Source organism: Schistocerca americana, chromosome 1 (genome assembly GCF_021461395.2).
Source record: "Schistocerca americana isolate TAMUIC-IGC-003095 chromosome 1, iqSchAmer2.1, whole genome shotgun sequence".
In the NCBI taxonomy this organism is placed as follows: domain Eukaryota; kingdom Metazoa; phylum Arthropoda; class Insecta; order Orthoptera; family Acrididae; genus Schistocerca; species Schistocerca americana.
This window is the reverse complement of record NC_060119.1, coordinates 190,563,860-190,580,801: the sequence shown is the minus strand read 5'-3', so window position 1 is coordinate 190,580,801 and position 16,942 is coordinate 190,563,860. Positions and strand designations below refer to the sequence as shown.

At 37.2% G+C, this 16,942-nt stretch overlaps 1 protein-coding gene across 1 annotated transcript in view; it reads right to left on the bottom strand.

Annotated features, from left to right (window-relative positions):
• Positions 1-16,942, bottom strand: part of LOC124585185 (protein KIAA0100) — a 323,014-nt gene that overhangs the window by 148,178 nt on the left and 157,894 nt on the right. The window contains exon 17 of the mRNA XM_047131392.1: positions 7,115-7,485. Coding sequence (XP_046987348.1) covers positions 7,115-7,485 — 371 coding nt within the window. The remainder of the gene's footprint in view (positions 1-7,114; positions 7,486-16,942) is intronic.

The following is a 16,942-nucleotide window of genomic DNA, read 5'->3' as shown; positions in this document are numbered from 1 at the left end:
CATTCAATTGTTGCAACTGCGAACAAATCTCGAAACACTTGTCTTTGTCGTAATCATTGAGCTTCTGCACTAGCGCCAATTTGAATGGTCTCATAGACAGCTTCTGTTGCAGGACTTCCACACTGTCATTGGAACCATTTCGAGTTCACGGGATGCACGACGCACTGATTTCTTTGCACTCATTATGAATGTCTTTCACACGTGCTCCACATTCACTTCACTCACACTGGGATGTCTGGTTCTCTTTGCTGGGCACAAGTAACCCATTGTAACGAATTAGTTGTGCCTTGTGCCAGTGGTAAATGGCCTTCCTTGTTGGTAGCATCTTACCATACTTGGTTCTAAACATCAACTGAACAGCTGTAGCACACTTGTTTTTGTTGAACTTCAACACACAGAAAGTTGCACCGCACCTGAACTCACCATGTTTGTGACTAGCACTGACTATCGGCAAATTACCAAACTACACTGTGGCGGTACACACGTAAAAAAAACTTTCAGGGTTTCTCTTCAAAATGACATATGTATGATATCTGTACAATGTTTGACTCTTGTGTAATAAATAATTGGAAGACTTCCTGGACTTTATGTACACCCTGTATGAGTCCCAGACTACCAATCCATTCTGTGAAAAGCACACATCAATAGCACTTTCCATTCCACAATATGTGTGGTACAAGTTCTAGGTGATTCACCCTGTACACTGTGAGATGTTCTTCTATGGATGCTAAGAGCCTTTAGTACAGCACCAGCTGATGCTCTTCTGGGAATATTTACCACTGACATGACACTTCACAAAACAGAAAAACTTAGTATCCTATGAGTATAACGAGTCACTCATACAAATATTTTGGTGTAATACTTTTCAGGGATATGAAAAGGGGTGAGCACATAGGCTCAGTCGTGGGTACAGCAGGCAGCAGACTTTGGTTTATTGGTAGAATACTGGGGAAAAAGCAATCAGTTTTCAAAGGAGACTGTTTAAAAATCACTTACGCGACACATCCTAGGGTACTGCTTAAGTATGTTGGACCCATACCTGATAGGACTAACACGGGATATTGAACACACACAGAGAAGAACAGCACAAATGGTCACAGGTTTGTTTGCTTCATGAGAGAATGTATCACAGAGATGCTGAAGAAACTGAACTGGCAGACTCTTGGCATCAGACAAAAACTATCCTGATAAAGCCTACTTAAAAAGTTTCAAGAATCGGCTTATAACTACAACCCCCTGTTTATCACTCCCACAGGGATCACGAGGATAATAATAGGTTAATTACAGTTCCCACAGTGGCATTTGAACTATCATTCTTCCCATGCTCCACATGTGAATGTAACAGGGGAAAAAACCCTAATAACTGATACAATGGGATGTACCCTCTGAAATGCACTTCACAACTGTTTGCAAAATATAGATGTAGATGTAAGATGCCTTGCTGCAGCATATTGGAAACTTAGATAAAGTACAAAAAAACTGTAGACTTCAGAATGAGTAATAAGTCAGATCTTAGAAACGAGCCACTAGGTAGAATGGTCACAGGATTGGGACAGTGTTGATAGAGGATGCATTGCTCCATTCGCAATTTCATCCCAGTGGTGTACTGGAGTCGAATGCAGCTTGCATCCTTGCACATAACTGTATTTAATGTGTAATTGCCAGAAGCTTCATTGTTGTATGTCTGTTAGTTATTGTCCAGTGCTGTATTGAGTAGAACATTGTGTCACACAGTTTGCAAATTTGCAATGCACCTCGTGTGGTGAAGTGCTGTTATTAATTAGGAATGCAGCCACATCGAGTTACTGAACCCTGTTACAAATACCATATTTACACATGAGCTAAACAAGTTCGGACCATACACTAACAATAGAGACAGAAACACAGACCTGCGAGATGTTAACAGTAGAGAGGAGTGGTGTGGGTGTGTGTGTGTGTGTGTGTGTGTGTGTGTGTGTGTGTGTGTGTGTGTGTGTGGTGTGTCGACACCATTTCCACTTCCAGTAGTCTTGGTATGCCTGTTGCTGCATCGTACAAAGCACTGTCTGAGAATTTTCTTTTATCTCAGCTATCATTGCAAATCTTTTTCCATTCACTGGGGTTTTCAACTATGGAAAAAAAAAAGTCTGCAGGGATCAGGACTGGAGAGTACACAGGATGAGGCAGCACAGTGATTTTGTTTCTTGTGCTACAGTTGCGCACCAACAGGGATGAATGTAAGGTGCATTATTGTGATGCAAGAACTATGAATTGTCTCACCACATTTCAGGTCGTTTCCTCCTCACATTTTCTTGCAGGCATTGCAACACATCCTGATCGTATCATTGATTAACAGTTTGTCCCAACAGCATGAATTCATGATGAACTAATCCTTCAAAGTCAAAGAAAACTGTTAGCATTGCTTTGACATTTGATCTGACCTGACAAGCTTTTTTTGTCTTGGAGAACCTTTCCTAACCAATTGTCAAGATTGAATCTTGGTCTTAACATCATAACTATAGACCCACGTCTCATCAGCAGTTAAAATTCTCTTAAGGAACATCTCGTTCTCACCTTTAAACTATACAGCCAAAGATTCTGATTCATTTATTTTACGATGATTCCTGGTACTAACAACAAATGGCATGGCATTGGAGACGTAAAATATGACTGACTCGTGTCCCAGTTCACTTGAAATGTGTAATGAGCAATCACATCTCTACCATTATAACTCTCTAGATCTGCAACGGCTTTCACTGGGTCACCAGAAAACCGCACAATTGCAGCAGTGATCCAATCATTAGCATGATAAGCTGTATCAGTCTTCGTAACTGTAAAGTTCAGAGCAAACCCACAAAACATGGATGGGCCCTGCTGAACCATTTGCACTCTGTCTTTACTACTCATAACAACTTCTGTATCATCAATGGCCTTACACACTGTCAGCCGAGAAAGCCTCAATCTTCTCCTATAACGTGGCACCTCCGTTTGCCATCCAATGCTGTTGCACGTGCAGCTGCACAACGACCAACGCTGTCTTTCCAGATTCATTACTTGCATAGCCCAGCGTCAGCCTTCAGCTTCTAGATAATCAGTCTTTGATTGGTATGCACAATTTCATTGATGTTCCTGACACGAGCATCATTGATAGACATTGAAGTGTGCCTTGAACGAAAGTCATCTTTAACTTCTGTCTGGCTAATTTTAAAAAACTATGTGAACCATTTGTAGCACTGAGTATGGCTTAAGCACTAATCACCAAAGGCTTTCTGCATTATTTGGTATGTGTCTTAAAAGGTTTTCTTGAGTTTCATGCAAAATTTAATGCACATGCATTGCTCCTCTCTGACGTCTCAAAATTTGCAAACTGTGTGACACAATGTTCTACTCAATACACCACTGGACAATAACTAACAGACATACAACAATGAAGCTTCTGGCAATTACACATTAAATACAGTTATGTGCAAAGATGCAAGCTGCATTCCACTCCAGTACACCACTGGGATGAAATTACGAATTTTCTGAACTTTTTTTTAACAGACCTTCTAAATATGTTAGTAACTAGTAAATGGATAGTAGTTCTATCTGCAAAGAACTGTGGCAATGGATGTTTTCTGGGTCATTCAATAACCAGACATTAATTATAATTTCAATAGTCTATGTTATTCAGTTATTGATATTACAACAACAACAACAACAACAACAACAACAACAACAACTACTACTACTACTACTACTACTATTATTCACATTTACTTGATTGTTTTTCTTGCTATTTTGCAGTTTACAGGCTTTTGTTCTGTGGTTGCTGCTTCTCCATCATTCACAACATTTTTATCCTGTTTTGACTAACTTACAGCCAGCCCTCTCTCTTATCTCATACTTTGTAGGTTTTCAAAGTTTGTTTGTTGCTCGTATTTGATTGTTCATTTCCTTTGCCCAAGATCCTGAGTGACATTTTCCTCAAATTCTCTTTTGTCACTCCTGAAGTGAACAAATCAATTTTATCCTTGGTGATATACCTTCAGTCATTAACAAAATTTTTATTTAAATATCAATGCATTTAGAACCCTCACAGCTGATCTCCAGCTACTTAAAATGTTAGTTTGTTGCTGTTTGTATGTGGCAATTCTCACTGCTCCTACAAATGAATACTAGCATGTATTTATTTAATATGACCAGTGGGAGCTGAAATGTAGAACAAAGACAAAGTAACATATTAAGTAACTGAAGATGAGCCTTCAGGGCTCAATATGCACTGTGTCTTACAAGAAACGTCGTCTTCTGAAAACTAGTGCTACACCACATTATATTTGAGCCTACGTCTGGCTATAGCTCAATTAAGTTAAAGAAAAATTTGGTAGGAGCACCGCCCATTGAAGGCACTTATTTGAGTTTGAGGCCCAGTCTGATGTGAAACTTTAATCTGTCTGGAAGTTTCAAGATCTCAGTCAACTGATATATTGTGAAACATCATTCAAATAAAATAATGGTAACCATTAGTACCCTACGACCCCTCTCCATCCTTCAACATATATTTTAAGGCCATATTATGAATTCATGAAAATCGTCTTTTGAGGATGTTATTCGAAAATAATATCTACATAAGAAAACGTTAGTAAATTTACAATAATGTAAACTGCAAATGTTTTTAAAGGAACAGATCCAATTTTAGTAATTCACGTATTATACTTATCTGTTAAGTGTACATCATTTCATTGCACATTATGGAAAATAAAGTATGGCTGAGGATTTAGTTAGGCAACAAAGACTATGCTTCTGGTTACATTTAAGAAAGGTAAGTAATATTGCCAGGGCAAATGAACTAAAATGTATAATTTTAAGTTGTTGTTATGCTCCATGGCGGAGAGAGAACATAAAGAAATAAATAACTTTTTAGCAACGGAGCATACACAATAAGAGCAAATTTTCAATCATTAATTAACATCCTAATTCTCTGTGCAATACTAGAAACATAGGTGTGGAAAGTATAAAACTGTTATTCTACGTGGAATGAATTTCTTCTAATGCTGCATATTTGATTCATTCATGTTTGGTCAACAAAATTATCAACAAACAATAAATATTGCTTCTGGATTACTTGTTCTAGCAAATTTGAATGCGCTGCAATAGCTGAAAAGAATAATTACAGCCTGTAGTGTTTCGAGAATTTCTGTGTAAATTCTAGAACCACTCAGCCTTCTACTGTCTCCAACACATGATATTGTAGATGTGAGTTTGGGATGGTTGAATCCTACCTACTGTGCATCACGTGTTTGTGTGTGCAGGTTTGAAATTCAGTTGCGAGAAGAATGTGGGCACGGCGGTCGAATGGCAACAACAGGTACTTGTCGGGCGATCCATGGAAGTTTTAGTGAAAGTGTATGGAAGAACCATGGAGCGAGCTTCTATGTTATTCTGTGCTAATTGTGTGAGTGACCACTGTTATAATAACGAGAACAGTTGAGAAGGTATCCTTGAGAAAAACTCTCGTCTTAGTCTTGTTGAAGGGAAGACGTGCTTTGATCTATGTTGAAAATGGACATGGTCTTTAAGCCAACTTTCTCGTATATGTAAATTAGTTTGTTTCTGATGTTTGGAGACACGAGAGACTTACTAAACAGTATGTATTTATGTGAAGAGTGGGATTTGTAACATGTCTGAAGTTTAAATATACATCGATAATTGAAGCAAATGACAATTGGTATGTCTACTTATTTTTATAAGTAGAAAGAGTCTTAAGAAATTCTTGTACATAGCAGCTTACTTCAAAGAAGAAGAAAGAGACAGTGTTTGCAGCAGTGGGCTAACTAGCAAAGAAGGTCGCCCGAGCATCTCAAGTAAGTCATCTCGTGAAAGAGGTGGAAGTTTGTGTATCTACTTCACACTTAAATTGTTGTCCAAAATATTAGGAATCCCACCCCCTTCTGTTTCTTGCCTGCCATTTCCCTTAAAAAATTAACCAAGAATTTGATTAGTGTGTGTAGGAGGTATCATCAATCTGTGTCTAAACAATTACTGATTTTTGAATTAAAACCCGTATAAAACACCAGATATCTGCAAGCAGTCCAAAATGATCTTTTTGTCATCATCCACCTGTCATCTACTGGTCATCTACCAGTACTTATGAATCATTTGGCCTGTAATACTCGGGTTAATGTCTACCTGAGGGATGTTTTAGTGCTGGAGTGACAGATTCCAAAATATAAGTGAAACACATATTGTGAATTTATTGCAACAGTTGAACCTTTAATAATAATAATAATAATAATAATAATAATAAAGTCTACTTCTCATGGCTAAGTGCAACCAGTAAACAGCCACCTCACTTTAGACTTCCATTGTGGCTGTCTTAGTGCATCTAGCGATAAAAACAAGTATATATATTAAAGGCTTAATGGAAATTATAATACAATCACAGTGACATTTTCACTTATTCGCCAATTTCTGAGCATCCTGCTAGGGCACTGCAATAATGTAACTTAATGGATACAAAACCAGATGTTTTAGACAGAAAGTACCTGTAGGTTAGGAATTAAATCTTTAAATATATTATATGATATTAACAAAATTACTTGTGATTTCTTTTCCTAGTTAACCATGTTCTTTTCTCAATGATTTTAATCTCTCTTCCTCCCCCTCTCAATTGGTGATTAATCCCAATCTGACCCTACAATCAACAGTATTAAAAAAGACTTTTGAGAGAGATATATCATTTGCTTCTAAATTACAAGGCGGATACAAGGACAGGCTAGTACTTAGGGGAAAAAAGCTATACACAGCCTTCAGAGTTGTCAGTTGCCAAAGCTGATTACAGTTTTTCTTCTACTTTTAAGTGCATCTGCTCACAGTACTTGGAGTTTTGTCTCCTGAAGGTAAGTACATGTCAGCCTCTCTGACTTCTTGTACGTGTAACTTTTTCTTAGATGAATTTTCCTTCAGATATATTACTTGTTGCTCTCTATTAATACATATAGTTAATTTGTAAATTTTCCAAATTGCTTCTTCATGTATAATAATACTACTAATGTTCAAAAGGAGACTGTCAAGTTGGGATTTCAATTTATACCTAAGCATACAGTACCTTTTAAATCGAAATAAGTGCCTTAAAAGCTAACCTCACTAAAATTACCTGTCATGGTCAATTTCCTTCATAACCCTAACCACATTCTCAGTTCCATGGATGGACGGATCTGCTAGTGCCAGAATCTCAACATTATTCATAATCCATGCAAATAATCTGGTACGTGGTGGCCCAGCTCGTGCCATCTGCTTTGAGCGTTGTACATATATCTCGGCATTCCTCTTGTTTAGACTGGCATACAGCTCTTCTATTTTACCAGCTGGCAACAGTAACAGGCTTTTGTACAGTTCTTCCACTTTTGCATCAAGCATCTTTTGGCGCCTGAGACTTTCTTTGTACTCATCTTCTAATAATTCATAATTATCTCTAAGCCGTACTTCAAATGGATCATCACCCATCTCAAATGTGAATTCATTTACCTGTAAGATTTAAGGTGTGAGTATTAGGTACCAATATGTGAAAATCCCCAGAAATAAAGGAATCAAAAGTAGTTCACAATACAGATTCTATAATTTCCAGCAGATATAAATTCATGTGCACTAGTTTTTACACTTATAACAACAAATATATCTGAAAATGTACACTGAAATATTCTGACTGTGCTTCTCTATAATGTGCCGAGAGATTTACAATAAATGCTTGATTAACTTCTAATGACAAAGTCACTGACTGATACACACACACACACACACACACACACACACACACACACACACACACACACACACACACACACACAGGGTTAATATCATACCAATAACGAGGTTATTATAAACGGGGCACAACTTACATTTGGCCAAAGATATGAGAGGGAGCTGGCAATGTCTGTCTCAAAGGAATCATCCAATCACTCACTTAAGCAATTTAGGTCACCATAAAATCCTAAATCAAAATGAACTGAAAGATATTAAAATTCTGCTCTTCTTGGATGGGACTCAAGAGTCATAATGATGGCACCACTTTCTTGTTGAGAAAAATGGAGCTAATGAGCGTAAAAAGTTATATGTGTACTGTACTAACTGAGGATTTATTTCTTACAGTACAAACCAGGATAGGTACTCTCAGGATGCAGGTATCAGATTATTTACAAATGTTGTTAATGAGATATTATTTCAATTTGTTTTTGACTTTATTTTGACTGTCAGTTTCATATCTTCAATTCGTTAAAGATTTTTGAAGCAGGGAAGTTATACCACCACTTGAAACTTAATGGGAATATATCACAAAATTTTAACTCCGTATCTGTACAAAACTATTTTTGCATCAAGGCACTCTTTAAATACTCAGAAATTAATTAGCACCTTGTTGTTGTTGTTGTTGTTGTTGTTGTGGTCATCAGCCCTGAGACCGGTTTGATGCAGCTCTCCATGATACTCTATCCTGTGCAAGTTTCTTCATCTACCAGTACCTACTGCAGCCTACATCCTTCTGAATCTGCTTAGTGTATTCATCTCTTGGTCTCCCTCTACGATTTTTACCCTTCACGCTGCCCTCCAGTACTAAATTGGTGATCCCTTGACACCTCAGAACATGTCCTACCAACCGATCCCTTCTTCTAGTCAAGTTGTGCCACAAACTCCTCTTCTCCCCAATTCTATTCAATACCTCCTCATTAGTTATGTGATCCACCCATCTAATCTTTAGCATTCTTCTGTAGCACCACCTTTTGAAAGCTTCTATTCTCTTCTTGTCTAAACTATTTATCGTCCATGTTTCACTTCCATACATGGCTACACTCCATACAAATACTTTCAGAAACGGCTTCCTGACACTTAAATCAATACTCGATGTTAACAAATTTTTCTTCTTCAGAAATGCTTTCCTTGCCATTGCCAGTCTACATTTTATATCCTAACACCTTCTTATATAGTACTAACAAGTTATTGTTTTAGTCATCAATCTTGAGAATGGTACGATGCAGCTCTCCATGGCTGTTTACCTTTGTGCAAGTCTTTTCATATAGCTTAACTGCTGTCCCCTACATAGGATGTATCCCATCAGCCTAACCCTTCTCTTATACTTTTAATCAAAGTAACTTTGTCATTGGCTTTTCAGCATGTAGAGTGGCACAGATCAGCCACAAGCAAACGAAGTTCTTCCTCTAGCACAAATTGCTCACTATGTTGCCTGTTTGATAGGTACCAGTAGAGCCTTGTCGAATGTGATGGCTATTCCCCACCACTGTCAATCAAAAAGTCCTTTTAATTGAGGTTTAGTCAAATTATGGCATAAAGCTCTTTCATTCACTACTCAACTCAGTAAATCTTTATTACTTACTTCATCTACCCTTCCAACCTTGAGCATTCTTCTATAGAACTTTAATTCAAAAGTTTCTACTCTCTTCTTGTCTGTACTGTTGATTTGATTTGTCCGTTTGCACTGCTTATAACCCACATATCACTTTCATATAAGGCTACTCTTGAAGCAATTACTTTCAGAAAATAATTTCTAACACTTACTTTCATATTTGATAATGATATATTTCTCGTTTTTAGGAACACTTTAATAGCTACTAAATTTCATAAGCTCTCTACTTCAGCAACCGTCAGTTACTTGGCAACCTGAATCAAATTTCCTCAGCATCATCTGATTTAATTTGATGGAGATGGTCAATTCAGTTTTACTTTGGTTCATGTTCATATTATAATCTCCTCCCAAGACACTGTCAATTCCATATAACTGATCTTCCACGTCCGTTGCTGTTTTTGGTAGAACTACAATGCCATTAGCAAATTATAAAGTTTTTATTTCTTCTCCCTGAACTTCAATTCCCTTGCAAAATTTATCCTCGATTTCCTTTACTGCTTGCTCACTATACAGATTGAATACGATGAGGGGTACATTACAGCTTCTCAATTAACAAGTAACAAATAGTAACATGAAACTGTTATGAAAATTTTCTTTTGAGAATGAATTACCAAAATTACTGGTGGCTTAGTTCATACATTAGCAACAGCACTGCAAATGCACATGTATAACAGACATGCTTCATTATGATGGCAATAGACATGCTTCATTGTGATGGAACAGAGTAAAGCCCCCTTTTTGCTGAGCAATACCATGGTTATTAATTAAATTTCTGTCATGTTATGTTGGTATATGTTTCATAATAACATAACTCAAGAGTCAACTGCATCTATGAAATACTTTCTTTTATAAACATTTTTAAACCAATCACACTGAATGTATATTCTGCTGAATACAATAAATTGTAATACTGTGCCAACAGAAAATTCCATTTTTTCTATGATTTAGCATATATGCAGAAATTCATCTAATGTTGGTGGAGATTTATGAAGCTGCTGCTTCATTTTTAACTATTGTGAAGTCTTGCAGATGATCCACATGAAGAGCATCCCAAATCCACAAACAATGATGTAACCAGACCATTGGTAATGACAGATGTATGAAGTACGTCAGGACAAAGGTTAGCCAGAACACAGGCTATAGGGCATTTCATATGAGCAATTAAGCAAGAGATAGCTTTGTGGAAAGTGAGTACTGCATTTATTGAATGTCAGCCGACAGTAGACTAAAAGAAAATGGTAAAAAACAATCTATGAGGAGCAATCAAATCAAAACAGAACACCCACCACAAGAGGACCTTGGAAAGTATCATCCTAAATTAATCTTCACAGACATTTAGACATTTATTCCACTTGGAGATGAGACCATCAATTCCAGTTTTGTAGAATGTTGTCAGCTGCTGATGGATCCACAACCACATCCACTCTTGGAGTTCCTTGTCTGATTGAGACTGACATTCATGCATGTTTTTCTCCAGTTTGCCAAAGATGCAAAAATCACTTGGCAAAAATCCGGGCTATACAGAGGTTCTTGCAGTGTTTCTCAACCAAATCGCTGAAGCATAGCCTTTTTCCAATAGGCAGTGGGGGTGGGGGAGGTGGGGGTGGGGGTGGGGGAGGGGGTATATTTACATCTGCCAGCATTCCAACAGCCCCAGGGTAAATGGCAAAGCCAACTGTGGAAACATCCCACACCTGCCCAGCCAATGACATCCAAAGCTGTTCAAAGTTCTGGTAGAGCCATGATGACTTTCTTCTTCAACTTCAACTTCATGAGCCCTTTGTTTGCAGAGTTCCTGAAGTGTGGAACCAAAATCAATGTGCAGCACTACAAAGACACTTTGATAAACTGCGATGCACCATAAACTCAAAACGCCCAGGAATGCAGTTGAACAGAATCATTCAATTGCACAATGATGTCCTCTCCCCATTGCCAATCACACAAAGGCAGTGATTTGGCTGGGACACACAGTGACATCCGGTGTACAGCCTTGATCTTTCACCATGTCATTTTCACATCTTTGGCGATCTGAAGAAATACATGAATAGATGTTTCAGTCAGAGGGGAAGTGCGAGAGTGGGTGTGTTTTGGATCTAACAGCCACCGAAGCATTCTACGTAACAGGAACTGATCCAGGAACTGTCATCTCATCTTGCAGGGATAAAGGTCTTAATGCATATGACGAATGCTTTTGAATGGAGCCATTCCATGGTCCCATCATGACAGGTGTTCGGTTTCCATCTGGCAGCCTCTTAAAATCTAATGAACTTGTTACTGAGGCTGAGAGAAAAAACAAAGATGCCAGCAATTAAAACAATGGGGGCAGAGGGGACGGAGTACAGCATCTAAAAGTGATGTAGATTTCATCTGCCAGAGATATTTTGATTAGTCTATTTTGGAATGTAAAAGGGGTTTTCGTTACTTATGTCACAAAAGAAATGCAGCAACAAGCAAATTCTACAAAGGTTTTCTAGTTTGTCAGGACAGTGTACCTGCCAACTATGGGTGCTCTGATAATACAAACCTGAGGGATCTAAAATATGAGCTGTACTCTCATACACCCTACTCATCGGAATTGTTCCTGCCTGGCATTCAGTTTTTCTCACATCTGAAGAAATTTGTGGTAAGAAACATTTAGAGTTCCATAAAGAACCACAGACCTTGTTGAGGTGAAGTGGCTCGTGTTCCTCAACGATACAGATAGCTGTACTGCAGGTGCGACCACAATGAAGGGATATCTGTGGAGAGGCAGGACAAATGGCCTTTTTTAGTAATTGCAGGGGAAACTGTCTGAATGATTAACTGATCTGGCCTTTTAACATCAGCGAACATGGCCCTAATATGCTGGTGCTGTGAATGGCTGAAACCAAGATGTAACTATAGTCATTAATTTCCCCCGAGGGCATGTGGCTCTACTGTGGGGTTAAATGTTGGTAGCATCATCTTTGTTAAAAAAATTCTGGAGGTCAAACAGTTCCCCACTTGTTGAGCAGCTGACACTTAAAAAATGCACTATTTTTAAAAACTGATCTTTTTAATTTTGCCATTTTGTGGCCTGCAATATCTTTGTTTGAGGACCATATAAAAATCTGAAAATTTCACTGTTAATAAACCTTTATGATATCAAACTTCAGTACAAGTTTCAACTTTGAGATTCAATTGGAAGTTATAGAAAAAAAATTACAAACACGAGTCAAAAATATGTTTTTTAACATCTGCGATATCTAGGCTTATGGAATAAAATATATCAATTACAGTATATAATTTAATTATATCTATGATTACTTACTTTTTTATTGAAAACAAGCCTACTAATTAAATTATATTGTTCTCTTGTTATTTGTTTTTAGTACATCGCTCATTGAACAATTGAGAAATTTGTTCACTCAGTTTGGGTGTTAGATTAGAAGTTTGCCCAGTCACATTTGTAAATTCCATGGGAGACAGCTTCCTTTGTACATTTTTAAGTGGCATCGAAACTTGATCCTTCTCAATTTTTTAAAAGATGTCCTTGGTCCTGGAGCGTGATACAATACAACATGTACATCTTGGTTCTGACAGTCAATATTATCAACTTCGCCAATCCACCACTGTTCATCGTAAACACAGGCCACTATGTCTTTATTTTGAAGAACCAGTTGTACAAGTTTTCCACACTGATAAAGTTCACTATCAGGCGAAGTTGATGTGATCATACACTTTAGTAAGTTGTGTGAAAGGGGTAAAAAACAATGAAAAGATCGAGTGCCTTCAATCTTCTGTCAAGTGCTGTATCTTTCCTTCAAGACACTGTCATAGACTTCTTGTATTTCCTCACATTGTACAAAAACATAGGTAATTACTTTGATATGTTTTTTACAGAATTCAAACATTTCTTGAGGAGTTATGATATGATTGTCATCGGTCCACTGCAGACTTGCTTTTGTGATAGCTCGCTACTCCTGACACCATCACAAGCATTCTTCCCCTGGCATGAAGCGAAAAAGTGCCATTCTACAATAAACCCAAAATCTTCTTTATGAAAGGAGATGTTAATAATTTTTTCTTGTTTTTATATTGACTTGCTGCTCCATCCAAAAAGTAAATCAGTTTTTTTATGGAAGGGTGGTGCTGTTTAATGTAGTTTGTTAATTTTAATTGAAAAATGTGCACTTTTGTAGTGTTGTGTTCAAGGTAGTCACTTATTACACACAAGGTGTGGCTCCTTAGTTTCTCTTCATCTTTATAATAGAATACAAATGGATGAACTGTGGCCTGTTTGTTTACCCAGTGGTGCCCTAGTACTTCATCTTGAACAACAAAGGAATAACTTTCCGAAAAGTCATCAAGAACTAAGCATTGATCAGCTGAAAAAGTTTGCTTTTTGTCTTTCAAAAATTTACTTTGAGCTTTTACAATAAAATGATGCATTTTCAGATTTTCAAGGTTAGCCACCAACACTTAAAAAACTCTTCTCATGATTTTATGACTGTCACCATTTCAGTTCTGTCTTGTGTCACTCATTGTTTGTATTTTATATTGTCAGGCAGCAAATTGTCTTCTTTGGATTCTTCAAACATGTCAAGTAAGGGTTTGTTTTCCTGGACAATCTTCACATTTTCCCTTGATCATACAACTGTAACTGTCAATACTGCATACCATAGCTTCCAAAAGGTCTTCATAATCAACTCTAAAATTGGCCCCACCTATCATCAACTTTACATTCTGATGATATACACACACACACACACACACACACACACACACACACACATTTGGGTGCCATATGCCCCTGCAACAAAACACCATCTTGGTCTCAACTCTCAAAACTTTGATCTTCCAATTTTAATGTCAGGGTTTTCTTTTTTAAATTCAGTGAATAGTTCATTTAAATTACACAATATTAACCTTTTTTGTTTTTGACTCTTAGAACCATTTTCTTTCACAGAAACAAAGTCTTTTTTGGCAGACATCAAACGGATGCTATTGTCATAATACTCACATAACTTTATTGATTGTGTTTTCATCTACCAAATTAGATGTACTTTTCTTTTGTAATGGTGGTAAAATTCCGTGTTCTTTTACTGATTGCCTTGTTAACTTAGCAAGACGTTCTGACACATTAAACTCATCACTAACTTTTGCTCGACTCCAAGAACTTCGCAGTAAACTGATAATCCTAATTTCATCCTCTTTGTTTGAAGTACTGCATTTAGATTTTAGTTTTTCTATCAAATCATCATATTCAGTTGGTGAAGTTTTAGAACTTCCATCTGTTTTAGTGCAAATTGTATTTTGAAATGAAACTTACAAATTCTTTTTGACTGTAGCTGCCACTTTCTCAATTTCTGTATTCACGGCACTTGCTCTTTTTTCTTGACTTAGTTTTCTAATTTTACTAGCAAGCGATATACCTGGGATTTCACAATTTGTATCTAATTTTTTAATGGTTGCTATAAGTCACAAAATTCTGTATCTGACGCTTCACTATCCTCTCTCCTGTGAATTACAAATATCTTAGAATAACATGTTGGACACAATGATTTTCCTGGTACGAGACTGACAAAAGGGATTTTATTTTTAGAATAATGATCAAATGTTATTTCTCACAGCCTTTTTTGTTATTGGTTTCTTATGTTCCTCAAAAGGGTCCATGCAAGACTGACCAAAAAGGTGATGAAATTTTTTTAAGTAGTTCATTTCATGGTACTTGCATGTGGATTTGACCTCTGGGCCGACTCTTAAGTAAAACAACACTTTTCCTTCTTCACTGTAATCTTCGATTAAAGAAATGTCTTTAGGATACACTCCATACACGCTTTTATGACATGCTTCATTAATAATAACACCAACAGAACAATGAGACACCATTTTTCAGCTGCACACTTCAAGAAATTCTAGCTAAATAAGTGTGAGTAGACAATTGTTGGTGTAAGGGGGAAGACAACAATCAGACTTGTATAGGCTTGCAGATGCAATTGTTAGCCTGCTGAAACAATTACCACAGCATTGTTTCGACAAATAATCATTAGCTAGTGTAATGTGGTGTGTTACATTATGCAATGGGTATGCTTTATTTGATTAGCCTACCAGATATCACAGATGTTAAAAAATGTATTTTTGACTTGTGTTTGTAACCTTTTTTCCATAACTTCCAATTGAATCTCATAGTTGAAATTCATAATGAAATTTGATATCATAAAGGTCTATTAACTGTAAAATTTTCAGATTTTTATCTGGTCCCCTAAGAAAGATATTGCAGGCCACAAAATGGAAAAATTTAAAAATCCATTATTTAAAATAGTGAATTTTTTAAGTGTAAGCTGCTCACCATTGATTCTCTACAAAAAAGTAACTATACTATACAGTGTAATAGCAGAAAAAACATTAAAGCCGAGAAATTAATCTTTCTTTGGAAAACTACTGTTCAAATATTGAGTTTTTTTAATTTGTGGCTGATAACTTTGAACTATTAAAAATCCGGTGAAATTTTTTTAAGTGCTTTATCTGAAACGTACCTTGAGCAGTTAAACAGAGAACCGACTCGTGGCGATAACACATTAGACCTTCTGGTGACAAGCAGACCTGAACTATTTGAAACAGTTAACGCAGAACAGGGAATAAGCGATCATAAAGCGGTTACTGCATAGATGATTTCAGCCGTAAATAGAAATATTAAAAAAGGTAGGAAGATTTTTCTGTTTAGCAAAAGTAACAAAAAGCAGATTTCAGAGTACCTGATGGCTCAACACAAAAGTTTTGTCTCAAGTACAGATAGTGTTGAGGGTCAGTGGACAAAGTTCAAAACCATCGTACAATATGTGTTAGATGAGTATGTGCCAAGCAAGATCGTAAGAGACAGAAAAGAGCCACCATGGTACAACAACCGAGTTAGAAAACTGCTGCAGAAGCAAAGGGAACTTCACAGCAAACATAAACATAGCCAAAGCCTTGCAGACAAAAAAAAATTACGCGAAGCGAAATGTAGTGTGACGAGGGCTATGCGAGAGGCGTTCAATGAATTCGAAAGTAAAGTTCTATGTACTGACTTTGCAGAAAATCCTAAGAAATTTTGGTTCTTATGTCAAAGCGATAGGTGGATCGAAACAAAATATCCAGATACACTGTGACCAAAATGGTACTGAAACAGAGGATGACAGACTAAAGGCCGAAATACTAAATGTCTTTTTCCAAAGCTGTTTCACAGAGGAAGACTGCACTGTAGTTCCTTCTCTAGATTGTTGCACAGATGACAAAATGGTAGATATCGAAATAGATGACAGAGGGATAGAGAAACAATTAAAATCGCTCAAAAGAGGAAAGGCCGCTGGACCTGATGGGATACCAGTTCGATTTTACACAGAGTACGCGAAGGAACTTGCCCCCCCCCCTTCTTGCAGCGGTGTACCGTAGGTCTCTAGAAGAGCGTAGCGTTCCAAAGGATTGGAAAAGGGCATAGGTCATCCCCGTTTTCAAGAAGGGACGTCGAACAGATGTGCAGAACTGTAGACCTATATCTCTAACATCGAACAGTTGTAGAATTTTGGAACACGTATTATGTTCGAGTATAATGACTTTTCTGGAGACTAG